Source organism: Arachis hypogaea, chromosome 6, assembly GCF_003086295.3.
Source record: "Arachis hypogaea cultivar Tifrunner chromosome 6, arahy.Tifrunner.gnm2.J5K5, whole genome shotgun sequence".
NCBI lineage: Eukaryota > Viridiplantae > Streptophyta > Magnoliopsida > Fabales > Fabaceae > Arachis > Arachis hypogaea.
The window spans coordinates 13,611,227-13,629,888 of NC_092041.1; the positions used below are offsets into that span (position 1 = coordinate 13,611,227).

The window sequence follows — 18,662 nt, forward strand, 5'->3', positions numbered from 1 at the left end:
GAAAGTGATGTAGCAGCTAAGTTTTGTAGCTCTTAACATTGACTGAACAGTGTACACCAGACCTTTGTTTGAGATGTGGAGTAATGATTTGGTGTAAAAAAACGGGTCATAAAAGTAGAATGAGTTGCATCATATTTTGCAAGAGTTACTACTATATTATTACTTATCAATAAAACTCATATTTTACTGATACATAATATACGCATAATCTGTCCCGAAGACTTGATTAGTTCAGTCCAATAAATTAATGATAGTTAATTAGAGAATTAATTTGTAAATTAAAGTAGTTAGAGATGGCTAACAGTGCAGTAGTTAGTTGTAGATATTTCAAGTTGCTTAGAGATGAATTAGTCTCCTGATATATATATAAAATAAGTACAACCAGCGTACTTAATTTAGTTTATACGACGAATAACTTGGGGACGTTTACTAAAGAAACCTTGGGATCAACGTTGCCCCCAACAGAAACAAGTGTTTGGAATATAAGAATTTTAATTAAGGGTTAAGTATTTTCTTTGTCTTTAAATTTTAGGTAAAAATTAAAATTATTTTTTATTTTTTTATTAAAATTCTCTTCAATATTACTAACCGTTTTAAAAATATTAATTATATTTAACAAATAAATTATATTAATTTATATATATAAATTTTAATAAACATTAATATAAGGTATATTAGTTTACATGTAAATATATATATATATATATAAATTATTACTGATTAAATATTAATTAAAAATAATAATATTTGTTAGTCATCTCATATTGTTGTTAACTAATATATATCTATTATAAATAATAGTTATATAAAAAAAATTATTTATCTTGCTTTTTGTACTAATGAGTCACGAATTTCTTGATTACTACACAAATATCCTTTGGGGTAATTGTAAAAAAGAAAATGTTAAGAACTAACATTTTTCTGAAAAAAAAAAGAATTGATAAATACTAATTTAAATATCAGATAAATATAAATATAAAGAAATTAAAAAAGAGTAAATGGTCTTTTTAACAAATTTTACATAAGATCTTTTATTTTTCTCAAATTTTTTAGAATTATTTTGGTGAAACAAATTAATATCTTTGACTTTCAACAAAATTTTAATATGTATGTATTAGACAAATGAATTCTTAATAAATTTCATTATAAAATAATTAAGTCTTTAAAATATATCGTTGTAAAATAATAAAACAGTTCTTTTCAAAACAATAAAAAAGTCAATTTATTTTACGGAAGTAAGTTTTAAAATCTTCTAAAAGTAATAATTTGTTAATAATTAAAATATTCGATAAAAAAAATTTAAAATATAATTTAAACGTTTACTCAATAAAAAAATTGTTTTCCTAACTTTTTTTTATTATAAGTGATTGTCTAATCTGTCCCAAAAAAATTAAAAGTTAATATTTAAATTAAAAGATATAAAATAAAAAATTTAAAATGTTTGATATTTTTCTTTTACCTTACAAAAGAAATTCGCCCATTTCAACACCAAAATAAAAACCAGAAAAAAATTGACCTAAAACGTAAGAATGACAAACGTTTTAGCATACCAAAACACACACACACACAAATAATAAAATAAAATAAAATAAAAAATAAAAAATAAAAACAAGCGAAAGATGATCAAATGTTGAGTAGGACGTAGCAGATAGCAGTATTTAGCAACCGTCGCAGTTGACCGGCATCATAGTGTGGCATTTTCTTCCAAGTCATAGTTTAACTTTGAATCACATACACAGCTAAAAATCATATTCAATATTTTAGTATAAACTTATTTTATAGATACATTTATTTATTTGTTGGGATCTAATAATTCATAATATTGACAAAGATATCTCGACACATTTTAGAGGAACTCTGAATGTTATACTTACCTATATCGTCCGTCATATCATCAATACTTTATTGTTATATCTGGAAAAATTTACTGAAAAGGAAAGAAGTAAGAAAATTGCGAACAAAGAATAATCTTTTCTTTGTAATACTGTATATACGATATATGTACGCTTTTCTTTTTTTTTTGGTTTCCCACGGTATTTTCCGACGGGTCAAGGACTAATCCGTCGCGGTACTGAGCTCTATTTAAGGGTTTGTCGTTGGCCAATGGATTGCTGCATGCACAAGGCGGAATTCGAACTCCCGACACTTGCTTAAACGGACTAGTGAGCTAACCACTAAACCAACTCAACTTGGTTTATAATTGTTGTGAATGATGTTATATCATAGACTTTTCCCTCCACTTGCGGCCTTTCTTGCTTTAGAGGTTGTCAATTTTTATCCATAAAATAACAATGTATTAGCTCTACATTAAAATTAGTCATTAAAATTAACTATTAAAATAAAATATATATTAAAATATAAAATACATATTAAAAATAAATTATATATTATATATATTAATATAATTAATTTTAATAATTAATTTTAATATATAAATAATATTTTTGATAAAATAAAATAAATAAATAATCCCTCCCTGTCACACCAAAGACTATTGATATATTTAACCCTTTTATTATTATTATTATTTGGGATACGATACTCAAGTAAGTACTAACTACTAAGTAGTAAACAAGCATGAATTCAGCAGTTGAATAATCAAACATGAGAAAGACTAATTAAGCAGTTGGCTATGTGGTTCCAAGCAAGAGCCAAGACAATCGGCCCTGGCCTTATTTCGAAATAAAGCTTTCAACCAATTATGTAAATGTAATTTTTAAAAAATATTTTATAGGTTCTGAAAAAAAGAAAAGTATTAAATCACTCTTTCACTTTAAGACATGACAATAATAAAAAAATTTAACAACATAAATTTAGTCTAATCAAATATACAAATTCAATTATAATTTTAGTTTTTATTATTATATTATTTTTATCTTATCTTTATTTATTTTTATCTTGACTCTCTATATATATTTAGTTTTACCCTATAGACTTTGAACTCCAAACACTTTGGGTTTTCTGATTAATCAAATAGTTGAAGCAATACATTATTATTATTGTTAGTGATGGGCTCGCCGTTGAAGAAGATCATGCTATGCAGTTCGGAAAAGGAGATTTTCAGTGTGGAAGAACAAGTGATGGTGCAACATTCGGTGATCATAAACAACATGATAGAAGATGGGTTGTACAACCATGAAGAGAGCAAGATTCCATTGGATTGCGTTGACTCCAAGACTCTCAAGAAGGTCATCGATTATTGTACACACCAAACTCACCACCACAACGACAATCAAGAAGATCTTGAGGCTTGGGAAGCTCAATTTTTCAATGTTGATTCTAACGGCCTTTATGATTTGTTGATGGCAGCAAATTATCTCGAGATTAGAAATCTCTTGAATCTGATATACGGAACTATAAAAAATATGATAAAGGGAAAGAAAATAGATGAGATACGCAGAATCTTCAACATCAAAGATCATGGCTTCACTCCTGAAGAGGAAGAACAAAATCGCAAGGAATACCCACATTTTTATTAGAACAAATCTTGCCTACTCTTTAATTTTATTTGTTTTAAATTTTTTCTATATGATGATCAACACCTAGTATTCAATATGGGGATGTTAGAAAGTGTTTTAGCTCTTTTGATATCGTACAATTTTCTTTTTATTTTATATTTAGTTAAACCTCTTTTATTGTCATCATTTTATTAGTACTTAATTTAGTTTTATTTTTCTTTAAAAAATAAAAAATAAAAACAAATAAAAATAATATAAGGATAAATAAAGATAAAATAAAGATAAGATAATAATAAAGACTAAAATTATAATTGAATTTGTGTATTTTATTGGACTGAATTTGTAAGTGGTGAGACTTCTTTATTGTTGTTATGGGTTAAGGTAGAAGAGATGTTTAACAAAAGAGACAATTATAATTAAATGTATACTAAGGGTGTGTGTGGTTGGAGGAATTATAAATAATTTTTAGAAATTTTAAGATGAGAATATCATATTCTTATGTTTGGTTCAAAATTTGAAAAGCTATTTTTAAGCAAGTTTGATTCCAGTAAATTAAAATACCATCATTTCAATTCTCACATTTTTCTTGGGTATCTTTGATTCCTATGGGAATAGAATCTTTATAACAAAATAATACTTTGATTCCTATGGGAATAGAATCTTTATAACAAAGTAACATTTGAACCACACATACCTAAGGGTTTTCAGAACCCCCCCCCCCTTCCTTAAAAATGCATACTAAGGTCTAAGGGTACGTTTGATATAATTTGAAGATTACTGCTTTTAAAAGGATTAAATTGCATTTTACTTAATGTATTAAAAATATGATTAAGAAAACAATTTTTGTTTTGATTGGAAAGTAACAGATTACTTTTACACCTATAATTAAAGAAAAATATAAATGAAGAGTAAATACGATAAGCTTTTATTTATTTTGGTAAAGAAATGTGAGAAGTTGATATAAAAATAATGGTAATATATCATCTCAAAAGGTACATTTTGTAAGTTTGATATTTTTGACCTCTCAAAAATATTCAAAATCTGATTGTATGATATGTTGATAGCAAAAGAGACATGGTAATGGAAAAGTAGCAAAGAAGAATAGTGTGATGGGGAGGAAGAAAGTTGGGGGGATTTTTGATGTTTTATTTATGTGTCAATTTAGATATTGGTAGGGAGTTAACAACAAAACTGAAACTCACCCAAAATGTTTTACTACAGATTTACTAATACATGCTTGAGGAAAAGTTTTGGATGAGAAGTTTTAGGTTCTGGATTTGATTTCGGTTTCATGTTTAACTGGGAATGTGTTGGAGAGAAGTGGTTTAGCCATTGAAGCCTATAATAAATAACTCAGAGTCATAGTCTTCCAATTTTGCCAACAAATATATTAGATCCAGTACTTTATAGATCTCCTCAGATTGAGTGTTTGATTCATCAGCAACCAAAAATTCCTTAAATTCACCCTGTATCTCTATCAAGCTATGACCAGCAATCTTCTTCACACCTTTGTCTCTCATCAAACTTCGCACCCTCCTCACATCGCCCCAGTTTCGATCATTGGCACAGATATTTGCCAGCAGAATATATGTTCCACTGTCTTCTGGATTCAACCTCATAAGGTTACCAGCTGACAATTTAGCAAGCTCGACATTCCCATGCATTCTACACGCATTTAAAAGCGCACCCCAAGCAGCTTCACAAGGTTGCATTGGCATACTCGTTATTAACTTGTAAGCTCCTTCAAGAAGCCCTGTTCGACCAAGTAGATCAATCATGCACGAATAGTGTTCCCTTTTGGGCTTTACCCCATACTTCGTTTCCATGGTGTCAAAATATTCTTGTCCTTCGGAAACTAACCCACCATGGCTGCAAGCTGTTAACAAGCTCACAAATGTAACATCATCTGGCCTAAATCCCATAGATACCATCTGATCAAATACAACGATAGCTTGCTTTGCTCGGCCATGAGCAGCATAGGATGCAATCATGGAATTCCAAGAAATCAGGCTTCTTACTGGCATTACTTTAAAGACTTCTGCTGCTGCATCAATGCTTCCACACTTGGCGTACATGTCTATAATTGCATTTCCCATAGTCACACTAAGGTGCACCCTTTTCTCATTGACAAAATGGTGATGAATCCAGTGTCCCAAATTCAAGCAACTCAGCTGGCCACAAGCAGAGAGCACACTGACTAAGGTATGCTCGCTGGGAACCATACCTGCTGCGATCATTTCCCGAAACAATTTTATTGATTCTTTGGGTTTGTTGTTCTGAGAATATCCTGCAATCATTGCATTCCATGAGACCACGTTTTTATGAGGAGTTTGATCAAAAAACCTCCTTGCAGATTCCAAGTCACCACATTTAGCATACCCATTAACCAAACTAGTCCACGAGAAAACATCCTTAATCTCCATTTTATCAAAAAGCTCTCTAGCAGCCATCAAACTACCACATTTCACATACATGTCCAACAATGCATTATTTAAACTCAAAGTATGCCTTACATTCTTCCTTGCTATGTCTTCATGGATACTCCTTCCCATGACAAGATCACCCTTCTGGGAACACGCGGAGAGCACCGTAATCAAGGTCACCTCATTGGGCTCAACACCACTACTCAACATCAAACCAAACAATTCCAAAGCCGAATCTGAAGACTTATTTCCCACATAGCCATCAATCATTGTGGTCCAAGCAACAACATCCCTCTCAGAACTTTCATCAAACACCTGGCGCGCACTTTTCAGCCAACTACGTTCAGCATAAAAGTGAACCAACCCATTTCGCACTACCAACTCAGAATCGAAGCCCGTCTTCCGAATCAAACAGTGCACCGATTCCCCCTCAACAGAACCCGAGAACTGCTCGCACGCCTTGAGCGAAAAAACGAAGGTTCTGCAGTCCATCTCGGAGAGTTGGCGAAGCATTCGGAGAAAGAAGGAAAACGCCATAGCAGGAACATTGGCCCTGCTGTAGCCCCTGATCATGGTGTTCCACATGAACGTGTTGGGTTGTTCAATACGGTCGAAGACAGCGTGGGCATAACGAACGTCTCCGGAGTCGGAGAGGGCACAGAAAGCTAGGGCTCTGCTGGCTGGGAATGTGTGGTCCATGAGGCCCGTGCGGATCATGCGGGCCTGGATCTGCCTCAGCTGGCGCATGGTGGAGCAAGACTCCATGGCCACCAGGGTTGGGTTCGTAATGACAACGTTGGTTGACGGATTCCATTTTGATTGTTCACTCGAAAGTGATACGGACGAGATATAGAAATAGAACGCTTTGTATTTGGCTTTAAGGGTTGAGCTTAATGAGTATAGAAGGAGACGTTTTTTCATTTCCTGCCAACTCAAACAATTTTCAAGAGGGAGAATAAAGAATTTCTACAATTCTACGTGACTTCTTTTGTCTACTAGTGTGATTGCAGCGCTTCAAAATATTAACAAACAAATTATTGGAAATTGTTTAATTTCTAATAAAATTACTAATTCGATTTAAATAAATATCATTTTTGTACTAAGTCAATTATAATTCTTCTAAACCAAGAATAGTTTTCCTTTATCCAAATCACAAAGAACCTTTACATCATTTAAACAGTCCCAATTCCCACTAATCTAAGCAATCCTCTCTGTTATGCACCTAAAACTCCTGACTAGCAGATCCAATCTCGGCTTTGCCCTTTCCACCAGCAACCTTCTTAGGCAACAAATTCTGGTGAATATTCGGCAGAACTCCACCACTCGCAATGGTCACAGATCCCATGAGCTTGCTCAATTCCTCATCGTTCCTCACCGCAAGCTGAATGTGCCTCGGAATAATCCTAGTCTTCTTGTTGTCTCTCGCAGCATTTCCGGCAAGCTCCAGAACCTAAACCAACCAAAACCATAAGAACCAAAAGTAACGAATATGAAGGTTAAGAAAATTAGAATAAGGGAAGTAAAGGACGAACCTCGGCGGCGAGATATTCGAGTACGGCGGAGAGGTAAACAGGTGACCCGGATCCAACCCGTTGGGCATAACGGCCAACCTTGAGGTAGCGAGCGACGCGGCCGACGGGGAATTGGAGGCCGGCCTTGGAGGACCTGGAAATGGACTTTGAGAATTTGGGTTTGCCCCTGCCGCCCTTGGTGGTTTTTGCAGCTGCTTCTGAAGAACCCATGGCGCGGAATTTTGATGAGAGATGCGAATTCGGGATTTGAATTTTGTGTAGAGTGGTTGATTGCCTTTTGGTTTGTATAAGAGGGTGAGACTCTCTGCGATTGGATGAGAGGTGTTTGTCTCGGATCGCCAGCGTGGATGCGTTTTTTCAACATTTTGGTATTGCGGTTTTCCTTTCGAACGCGAAAGTGGAAAACTCTCAGGTTGCGTATTATCCAAATACAAGTGATATTATTATTTTTTTAATTTTACTTACGTTAAACATTTTCTTTATTTATGTTGCTTTTTTTAAAAAAAAAAAAAACTCAAGATTTAACTACAGATACATATTAACATCTCGCTCATTGTTCCAATAATGGTATTGTAAATAATAATGTTTAACAATACACGTATCTATATCTTATCAAATTAATTAATGAACAATATAGATTAACACCTTTGGGTATTTGGTATATTATTTTGTAATGTAATATATCCAGAATTTAGTTGAGTTTTAAAAAAAATGTACATGCTTAAATAACATAAATGGTAAAAAGTATATATGATAGTACTAGCAATCGCTTTAGCCATATTTACTATTTATTTAAGGTGATCGCTCAAATAAACACGACTATTTTATTTTTTTACTAAAAATATTTTTATGTTGTATTTTAATTGGTTTCTGTATAATTTATTTGGTATTTTTCATTACATATTATTAAATTTTTTAAAAGATTTTTTTCTCAAAAATAATTAAAAACATTTAAAATATAAAAAATAGATTAACTATTAGATTTTTTTAAATATTTATTTATATAAAAAAAATATCACATTCATCAATATATATATATATAACAAGTTCAAGTCTCTTAAAATTTTTATAAATAAAAAAAATAATTTATATTCGTACAATATATAAAATAGTTACTATATTATTATTATATTATACATTAAGATACACTAATTTAAATTTTCTTTTCATTTTTAATATAAGTATTAGAAATAAATAAAATTTTTATAATTAAATGTAGTGTAACAAAATATATATAATATTAATTAGTTCTTAAAAAATTCTAAAAAAATAGTTTCTTTCATTTTAGTAAAATAACTATTTATTAAAGTAGACAAATTAATTATTTTCTTCTCATATACAGTTTTTTTAAGACATAAAAGTAATTAATTAGGACATTAGTTAAGATAATTAAAATTACTATTTCATTAAATTTTTAATTTAAAGAAAAATCCTAGTTAATTTTGGTATAAAAATTCGAATTTGAAAACATTGATAAAAATTATGTTAAATTTTGATTTATTTTATTTTTATTTAAATTAATCACTACATAAGTTAAAGTTCTATTTTGAAGTTATATTCGAGCTTTAATCTGAATTTTAAAGTTTCAATTTACTTAGTTTGATTTTTCAACTTAGGTATCATTGACTCATATTAGGGTTTTAAGTGTTTAGTTGAAAAAAATAAGGTAAAAAAAATTTCAATTGTCATATCAAATAGTCGCTAGAAAGTATAATGTAGCAATCGTTACTCCATCTCAGCATGCCGTTAACGATTTTGTGAAACAGAGACAAAAATAAGATTAGGAACCAATGTGAATCATAACTATTAAGTTGGGAGACTAAATTGAGTAAATCAAATTTTTTGAAATTAGATTGAAACATAGTTGTCAGAACCAAACCAGTTATCGAACTGGTCAAGCTACTAGTTCATTGGTTTATTGGTTCAACAGATAAATCACTGATTGAACCGATAAAATCGGTCTCACGTAAATATAAAATATAAAATAGTTAAAAACTTAAAATTAAAATTTGAAATACATATCTTCACTAACATTTTATGAAGAATCAAGCCTCAACTTCTAAAAATAACTAATATAAAAAAACCATAAAATTTTAATACTACAATAGTATCTTATTTTGACACAATAAAAAAAATAATTATTTCACAAAGCCTATCATCTAACTATAATATCAGTAGATTTTAACACTAATATCAAAACAAGTAACCTTAATCACAATACTAATAATAAAATAGATCAAGTAAATTAATAAATTTTTAGTGAAATTTATATTTATATTAATAATGGTATATAATTAAAACATAATTAATTTTAAAAATAAAAAAAACAAAAACTAAATTAAATTAGATATTTATATATACTATATAATTAGTATTTGTCAAATATAATACTTAGAAGTGCAATGGCTAAGTGGCAAGTGGAGGTTGTTTTTGCTCTAATGTTCTTAGTTCGAGATCTGGTGGAGACATTTTAAAATTTTTTTCAAACAGAGCAGTTCGATTAGACCAGCTTACACCGGTTTTTTCCTTAAACAGTCCAAAGAGTAAATCGAACCGATTCTAGTCCGATTCACTAGTTTTTTGGTCGAACCAGCCAATCCGGTTCAATTTTTACAACTAGGGATTGAAATACGAACATAATTTCAGAGACCAATAAATATTATCTCTTTGTTGACAATTAAGTTGTTTTAATGGTAATTAATATCTAATAATAGTTTATAATAAAAGAAGCATTCTTTTGCAACAATGAACCTATAGTAGTAGTTAGGGGTGTTCATAGATTAGATCATATTCATAAATCCACAGTATTTATCCGTATCTGATCTGTAATTTGTGGATATGATCTGACCTGTAAGATGATCGGATTGGATCGAATCGGATCCACACTCTAATAAGATAGAAGTAAATATGTTTAAAAAAGTAAACAAAAAAATTATTGACTTTTTTATAAAAATACAATTTTTTAATTTTTTTTTATTTTATGGATATATTTTATATCTGATCCAAACATAAAAAGTGCGAATATCGAATTTGATCTAATGAGTTTAGTACGGATTGGATCGAAATTTAAGCCGTATCCCATCTGTAAACACCTCTAACAATAATAACTAAAAAATTATAATGATTATATTTTTAACTAAGAGAAAGTGCAAAAAAAAAATACTAAATACAATAACATTTAATCAAATACTAAAAGAAAATTTTACTTTAAAACAGTTGGACTTTTTTGCTCATATATATAAAACAATTATCATATTATTATTATTATTACATTATATATATATATATATATATATATATATATATATATATATATAATGTAATAATAATAATAATATGATAATTGTAATATATATCACACAAATATAAACGTTTTTTTCTGTGATCTTAAGAAAGGTTTTGTAAGTCCCTAACGTAACACCCTACCACACTAAGCTTTACGCTTAAGTCGTAAAACAGAGGTGGTGTGGTATTATGACCTCTAAAATAAAATGAGTACATATAATAGCAGAAGAATTATAATATGCTAGGAGTCTTGAAGAATAGAGGAAATAAAAATCGCGAAATAAAAGCGCAACGCTCATGGAATGAGTTAACTTACGTGCTAAGAAAATCTTAACTATTAAACATAAGATATCGGGAGTAGGAATAGAGTGCCAAAGACATAAAATAACAAGCTCCTAACTCAGCCCGCGAAGTCAAGACTGGCTGGAGAATATTTACACATATATACATACATATCCAAAACCCAAAAGTTCATATACACAGTCCTGCCTCTCCATAAACCTCTAAGACGATAAAAAAGAACAAGTTATACGGAGAGAAAACTAAATACATATATATACATCACTGTATAGAAAAATTACCCAGTAACCACTCCGCTTCAAGAGTCCAGACGCCTAATGAGATGCCTCTCTACCTGCATCTGAAAAATAACAACATAGTATGGAATGAGAACCGAAGGTTCTCAATATGGTAAAGGTGCCACACACATAATATATAAGGTCTTGAGAATGCTAGAGGCAATCCTAAAACGCCGACACTCATATTATAGAGTTTAAAGTATTAAACAGGAGCCATAAAAGGTGGTTTTCTAAGAATATTTAAACCTAACTTAACTTAACCTTAAATCTAAGTCCCATACTACCATTCTTCCATACTTCCAACTCCATCATGCATTTTCACAGACAAATAAACAGATAAAGGCAAGCACAAGAAGGTTACAATTACTGCAGGTAACAAATACACATTTAACATAGCAAGTACATGTACATCTAGGCACACCCAATTAAAGCACAAGCAAGTAGTTCAAGTAATATATATATGACGCATGCCTGTCCTACGGCTGATGAGACTCATTTGTTGGTTATCCAGCCAACCCGACAAGTCTGAATTGTACTTAGACTGTCCCCCGACGTGCATCCCAAGAGTCTATGCATAGCTTTATCTCAAATAATCAATATTGCTCAATGGGGGTAACATTCCCATAAATTTATATAGTGTCCGGTCACACTTACGTCGTAGGGTCAACAGAGTATCGAGTTTTCAACCCAGTACACGTGGTGGCGAGTCACGACACTCTATACAGGGAATCTCGTCTCTCAGATCATTAAATTATTCAAGCACAATTTCATACATAATCTTTCATCAGAACATCCAATCAAGTATCATATATGACTCATCTATAACATCTCATAATCAAATCATCAATTTTCAACTTTACTTCACCTCCAAGTTATCTTCATTTTCTAACTTCATCTGATTATCAAGTTTAACACTAATATTCATGACTAAAGGAATGAAAATAGAGGTTTAGAGGTTTAAAATTCAGTTTAAAATATTAAAAATCTTGTTTGCTGAAATAGGATCCACACGTACGTGTGACTCACGCGTGCACGTGAAAATGTAAAACTGCAGCTCGCGCGCGCGTCCCTCGTCATGCGTACGCGTAGGTGAAATCTTCATGTCACGCGTACGCGTGGACATGCTTTTTACCCCTTACGCACACGCATGGACCATCGAATACGCATCGCTGAAAATCCTCTCAACACGTACGCATGGGCGTACATTTTTTTTTTTAAATAAGGCAGATGCATGAACGAAGTTGCAGCAGCAGGATTGAAGAAGCAAAGCAACCAAACCTGTTAATAGCACAATTTATAGATTCAATCTTCCAACGGACATAACTCAATCATTTTAAATCGTTTTTCTTCCGTTCTTCGAACGGCATAAACTTCACGAACCCAATTTTTATTTAAAACAAGTTGTAATCAGTTTGGTGTTCCAGAAGCCAAGTTATAACTCGCCAAAGTTCAGCCCAAAACTAAAAGTTTGTAAACAAACGTAAACCTCATTTTCATTCCATTCCAATTCTAACAATACCAACTCAAATACCAATATCAATACTCAATAAATTCTACATCATTTGATCAATCTCCATTCCATAATATTACACAATTTCTTTTTCATCTAAACTAGCAAGCTTTCCTTTATAATAATTGTAACCATACATTCAATAATTCAACAATATATCCTCCTATCAATTATACAGTAACCATTGCTACCATATATCTCAATCACCAAACCAAACCAAATATATTCACCAATCAAATTACTAAACAGTATATATAAACCTGCATTTCATCTTATCATATGATTATCTAGCCTAAGTTTTCACAGAATATTATATATTACATGCAAGAAACCTAAACCATACCTTGACCGATTCTCACGTAGCGACCAAATCAATTCTCTCACAACAAACACAGCTCCAAACCCAACAAAATACTAAGCCCAGCCTCCACCAAAAATTCCAACGTTCACAATTTCAAGTTCCAATTATTTATTTTCAACCTAATACACATTCATAACACACACACACACACACATATATATATCTAATTTAATACTTAAAGCACAAATTCAATGAAATTAAAATAGAATGATCGTATCCTCACCTTACTCAAGCTTCACATAAGTAAGAGTGAATATTTTCTTAGAGCTAATTGGATTCTAAAACATCAGAAATAAAAAAAATTCAATCTTCCTATTCAAAATTCGAAATTTGGGAGAAAAGAGAGGCTGAGGTGAAATAACAAGTTACCTATAAAATTATCCCGGTTAAAATGTAGAACTCGACGCGGTGAACGCGTGGCCACAAACAATACGGCAATCGAAGTTCGGACGAAAAAGTTACGGGGATCGAAAAGTTTCGGGAGCTTTTCTCGTTTGTCCTCTCCCTGGAAGCTGAAAGCTTCGTTGTCATTGAAATGGGGAGAAGACAAAGCTTGGGTTCACTTAAAAGGGCTGGTCCGGTTGGACCGACAGCCCGATTCGGATCCGATTCAACCGGTTCAGTCTGTTCGGTCTAATTTTAGATCATTTTTTTTAAATTAGTGTCAAAATTCTCGTTTTGATGAACTATATCCTAATTTGATATAATATTCGTATTTCTAGTCTTCCTTATGAAAAATTAATTTACTGACTAATTATTTACTAATTAATCGGGGTTTACACCTAACCTTGTTATCGATTTTTGTAGTGTTAACCCTCATATTATCAATTTGATTCATATATAATTAGGATGATAAATTATTTGGTGACATGCTTCCTTTTTTACTGTGACATACTTGTTTATTATTATATTTACATTAAAAAATAATAAGCCAAATTATTGCCGTAACATAATAGAAGTATGGAAGTTTATTATTCTTCTTTAATGGAGGAAACAAATTTTTTTTAAAAGTTTATTTAACGTTTAGTAGAATAAAAATAAATTTTATTAGAATAAATTTTAATACGAGTTTAATATTTTTATTCATCATAAAATATTTATAGAATTACTCGTAGATAGATTTTGGAAAAAAAAAAAACTATGATTTTTAATTTGATTTTTAAATAATCTTTATTTTTAATTTTAAAATAAATTTTATTCTTATTTTTTAATAATATTAATTTTTTACCGTATATAATTATTCAGTTATTTTTTAATCATATATAAATAAATTACTCTTAATAAGATTTTTTTTTGTTATTTAATTATCTTTTTTAAAAAATAATTAATTATTAAAATAATTAAATTTTTCACAACAAAAATAATAAAAAATTATGAACGAAAAAAATTAACCATCATGATAATTTTTTGTATTTTTATTCATATTTTAATTATGAACATAAATATAATTTAATTATATTATTTATGAAATGTGACTATAGATATAGATAAAATTTAGTTATATTACTTATATATAGTTTCATTGTATTGTATTGCTTATAAAGTTAGATTATAATTATGACAATAGAATTGTTTTTGTATTTTTATATGTGTGACTAATTGGTAGTGTTAAAACATTACTCTTAATTATAAATAAAGTTTTTAATTTAAAAAATCAAAGACTCAATTAAAAAGATACGAAAAAAATGATGTTAAAATATTCTAACTCTTTAAATAAAAATATTCAAAATTTAATTAAAATTTATTTAAAATTTAAACTCAATAAAAATTTATATTCAATGTGTTTTGTATTAAATATATTTAATAACCGATTATATCATATTGGTTGAAATTAGCTTTTATAATGTTAATTTTTTAATAACACTTTATTAGAAAAAATCATTTTTTTAAAAATTAATTAATATTATATATATTTTGTTACACTACATCTTGTTATAAAAAATTTATTTATTTTTAATGCTTATATTAAAAATAAAAACAAAATTTAAATTAGTAAATTTTATTCTATAATATAATAATAATATAGTAATTATTTTATATATTGTACGAATATAAATTAATTATTTTTTATTTATAAAAATTTTAAGAGCTTGTTATATATATATATATATATTTTTTTTAATGAATGTAATATATTTTTTTATATAAATAATTTTTTTTTAAAATTAATAGTTAATCTATTATCTTTTTAATTTTAGTCCAAATTAAATATTTTTTATTAATTTTAAAAAGAAATTTTTTTAAAAAATTTAATAATATATGATAAAAAATACCAAATAAATTATACAAAGACTAATTAAAACACAACATAAAAATATCTTTAACAAAAGATAAAATAAACATCTTTATTTGAGTAATCATCCTTATTTAATAAGTAGTATCCAATCTTTCTTGATGGTTTTCAATATAAAAATTGCATTCAGCAAATATGCATGTGATCAGCAGAATATTATACGACAATGGTCAATGGTCAACCAGCAGACAAGTAATCAGTTTATGTCTTTATGAACAAAATTTACAGCAATAATTAAAGCAACAGTAATAATAGTGAATGCGTGGATGTGATAAACTTTCATTTGAAAGCTGATGAAATATATGTACATTATCCACAAGCAAAGCAAAGTAAAACCTATCTGCATTAAATGATTATGTTAAGGTCTTCATTAATCATTAGTCACAGCACATGTTTCGTTAATTTACCAAAAGAATCCAATAATCTAGGAGGTGCAAAGAGGCCTTTGGAGGCCTTGATAGTATCAAGAGTTGCACAAGAGCCACGAGCAACCAAAAAAAGCGCAACCTGCAAGTGACCACTCTCAACGGCACACCGTAACGGAGTGTACCCAACCTCATCAACGGGATCAACCTCAGCACCGTTATCAATCAAGACCTCAACGCTCTTCACCTTTCCTTTCAATGCAGCCCAATGCAGGGCCGTCCACCCGTTCTGGTCCCTTCCATTCACGTCCGCTCCCCCAACTGTCAAACAGCTTGCCATCCCGTGCACGTCCCCTACCCTCGCCGCCCGAAACAGCACGTCCCCCCAATGCAGCAAATCCCCTAATTCCACGTGTCCATTCTCCATTGCTACCGCAAATGCTGTTTTTCCCTCTCTATCCACAGCGCGCTTCGCATCGCACCCACATTCCGCTAACAAACTCTCCACGGCTCTCAACTGCCCTTCCGACGCTGCACAATGCAACGGCGTCCACCCCTTCCGGTCCACAACGTTTGGATTCCCTCCCATCGAAACACAATACCTGATTATTTAAATAATAATCTTTAATTTAGCCCGTTTCAATATTTTATATTATTTCATTGAAATCGTTAAATAGTTAACGTGATATTTTAAAAAACTTATGACAAAAACAGATATTAAAACTATCACTTATTATTATATTATCTGGAAAATTGGCGAACCTGATGACATCTACGTGTCCGTGAAGCGCAGCCACGTGAATTGGAGTCCTACCTTCGTGATTCACCGAATCCACGTCAGCATCATCTTCACCGATAAATTCAAGCAGTAACCGCATGAGATCTACCCTATTTGCCGCCGCAGCTTCGTGCAAAACCAAGTCCACCTTGTTTTCAATTACGCAACCAGAAGCTAGTAAGACCTTCACCACATTGATTTCGTTCCCTGCTCGAATCGCCAAGGGGACAAGCGATTTTCCGTTTGAGTCCTTGGAGTTCGAGTCTGCTCCGGCATCTATCAAAACGGCAACGGATTCTGCGTTTCCACATTCGACGGCGTAAGTCAACAGATCCGTGAGCTGCGACGGTAGACATCTTGATATGGCTTTGTTGAGAAGGGAACGGCTTCGGGGGATGTGGTTTGAGATGAGGAAGTCGGCGAAGTGAGGGCCTACTACTGAAACGGGGATGACGGCGTCGTTGAACACGTGCGGTCCTGGCTTCAAGAAGAGGCGGCGGAGGTCATCGCAGTTGTGTGACTTTCCAGCTAGGAGCATGGAGGTTACGACTGCGACGGCCTCAGGCGCTGTGGAGAAAAGTCTTCCATTATCTGAGTGATGAGAGAGCGAGATGGTGTATGTGGAAGAAGAAAGGGTTTGTGGTGGTTAGTGACACTGCGACGGCCATGGCGTGCATGAGATTGGTGAGTCTGAACGTTGCGCTGCACTTTTCATCAGTCTTTTCAAAAATCATCTCAACTTCCTTCACATCTGGTTTCACCAACCTATCCATATTTTGTGAAATCTTAAATTAGGGTTCTTAATCTTCATGTTCCATTGGTATATAATAAGATATGATTTGTGTAGTGTGAAGATGGGGAAAGGTGTATGTTGATGATTATTATTGGAATGAGTCGTTGATGGAATTCTTTATAGTGCTTGAATTAACGTATTTAATATTTGTTTAAGATTATTTGGAATTGAATGTGATGGAACGTTTAGTCAATATATAGTGATCACAAGCTAAATCACAAGTTGGTGGAGAGGACAAAGGAAGAAAACATGTGAGTAACCGAGTCTTCAAAATCGTCTTTAAAGTCGTCTTTTTCAAGTGTGTAGGCGCCCAGAAGATTCGTGTGTACCGCGTCGTGTATTAGTTTCTCTTCTTCATATTTGTGACCAAGTCAACAATCATTTTGCCATAATGATAGTAATATATTTTTTTTTTGCAATGATAGTAATATTTTATTTCATGCATCATGCATGCGTATCGAATAATGACTTCTAATGAATTTGCGTTGTGATAAAGTTGCAATAATAGAGAACGACATGTTCCTGAGCTTTTTTCTATTACATATTATATATGATTAGCAATGTTATATGACGAATAAATATTATTATTTTTAGTTAGTAATAATTTATATTATATTTATAAATATTTTATATATAAAAATATATAATTTATATTTATATTTGTTAAAAAATTTTGTATATATATTAATATAATTTATATTTATATTTTTTATAATTTATAATATAAATTAATAAAATTTATTTATTAAAAATAATTTAGTATTTATATTAGTTAAATGATGATAAAAATATTAAAAGTTATTAATCTTACAGATTTTTATTATATTATTAGAATTTTTAAAATTAGAATAGACAAGTTATATTATTTAAGGTGTGATTATTATAATATTTAAAAGTATTTATTTAATTTATAAAAAAATTAAAAATTAAAATTTAATTTTAAAAATATAAAATAAATAATTATTAAATATTTAAAATTTTTTATAAAAAATAAATTAGATAAAAATTAAACACCATAGAATTCACCGTCATTCAATAACAAGCCTAAGGATAATTAACCTAAAATAATAGAATTCTAGCTACCCTAAATAATAACCAATCTTTTCTTTTTTTAGTATTATAACGGGGCTGAAGGCCGAAAAAAAAAAAACAAAATTAGAGATTAATAAGATGAGGCAGAGATGTCTCTTTTTCAACATTAACTAGTAAACTAACTACCTTCGTAAAAGATATGTCCCAAAAATAGTATCTTAGATTCTTTTTTTTTGTCAAGTGAATTAGACAAT

At 30.5% G+C, this 18,662-nt stretch overlaps 4 protein-coding genes across 4 annotated transcripts; 1 reads left to right on the top strand and 3 right to left on the bottom strand.

Moving 5' to 3' along the window:
* Positions 1-3,008: 3,008 nt before the first annotated feature.
* LOC112696148 (SKP1-like protein 11) lies at positions 3,009-3,479 on the top strand. The gene has a single exon (XM_025748761.3). The coding sequence runs from the start codon at positions 3,009-3,011 to the stop codon at positions 3,477-3,479; it is 471 nt and encodes a 156-aa protein (XP_025604546.1).
* A 1,091-nt stretch (positions 3,480-4,570) lies between these two features.
* Positions 4,571-6,909, bottom strand: LOC112696150 (pentatricopeptide repeat-containing protein At2g22410, mitochondrial). The gene has a single exon (XM_025748763.3). The coding sequence runs from the start codon at positions 6,800-6,802 to the stop codon at positions 4,784-4,786; it is 2,019 nt and encodes a 672-aa protein (XP_025604548.1). The 5' UTR covers positions 6,803-6,909; the 3' UTR covers positions 4,571-4,783.
* Positions 6,910-6,995: 86 nt separating this feature from the next.
* Positions 6,996-7,747, bottom strand: LOC112696151 (histone H2AX). Its single transcript, XM_025748765.2, has 2 exons — positions 7,414-7,747; positions 6,996-7,331 (listed from the first exon to the last, which is right to left on the bottom strand). The coding sequence occupies exons 1-2, from the start codon at positions 7,621-7,623 to the stop codon at positions 7,104-7,106; spliced, it is 438 nt and encodes a 145-aa protein (XP_025604550.1). The 5' UTR covers positions 7,624-7,747; the 3' UTR covers positions 6,996-7,103.
* Positions 7,748-15,689: 7,942 nt separating this feature from the next.
* LOC112696152 (protein VAPYRIN-LIKE) lies at positions 15,690-17,740 on the bottom strand. The gene is made up of 2 exons (XM_025748766.3): positions 16,568-17,740; positions 15,690-16,407 (listed from the first exon to the last, which is right to left on the bottom strand). Exons 1-2 carry the CDS (start codon positions 17,119-17,121, stop codon positions 15,822-15,824), a joined length of 1,140 nt encoding a protein of 379 aa, XP_025604551.1. The 5' UTR covers positions 17,122-17,740; the 3' UTR covers positions 15,690-15,821.
* Between the last annotated feature and the right edge of the window lie 922 nt (positions 17,741-18,662).

Bases quoted from the DNA above. Each gene is read 5' to 3' on its own strand.
- LOC112696148 (XM_025748761.3), top strand. From the start codon at position 3,009: ATGGGCTCGCCGTTGAAGAAGATCATGCTATGCAGTTCGGAAAAGGAG.
- LOC112696150 (XM_025748763.3), bottom strand. From the start codon at position 6,802: ATGAAAAAACGTCTCCTTCTATACTCATTAAGCTCAACCCTTAAAGCC.
- LOC112696151 (XM_025748765.2), bottom strand. From the start codon at position 7,623: ATGGGTTCTTCAGAAGCAGCTGCAAAAACCACCAAGGGCGGCAGGGGC. The intron at 7,332-7,413 runs GTTCGTCCTTTA...TGGTTGGTTTAG, and splicing joins TCGAATATCTCGCCGCCGAG to GTTCTGGAGCTTGCCGGAAA.
- LOC112696152 (XM_025748766.3), bottom strand. From the start codon at position 17,121: ATGCTCCTAGCTGGAAAGTCACACAACTGCGATGACCTCCGCCGCCTC. The intron at 16,408-16,567 runs GTTCGCCAATTT...TTAAATAATCAG, and splicing joins GGACACGTAGATGTCATCAG to GTATTGTGTTTCGATGGGAG.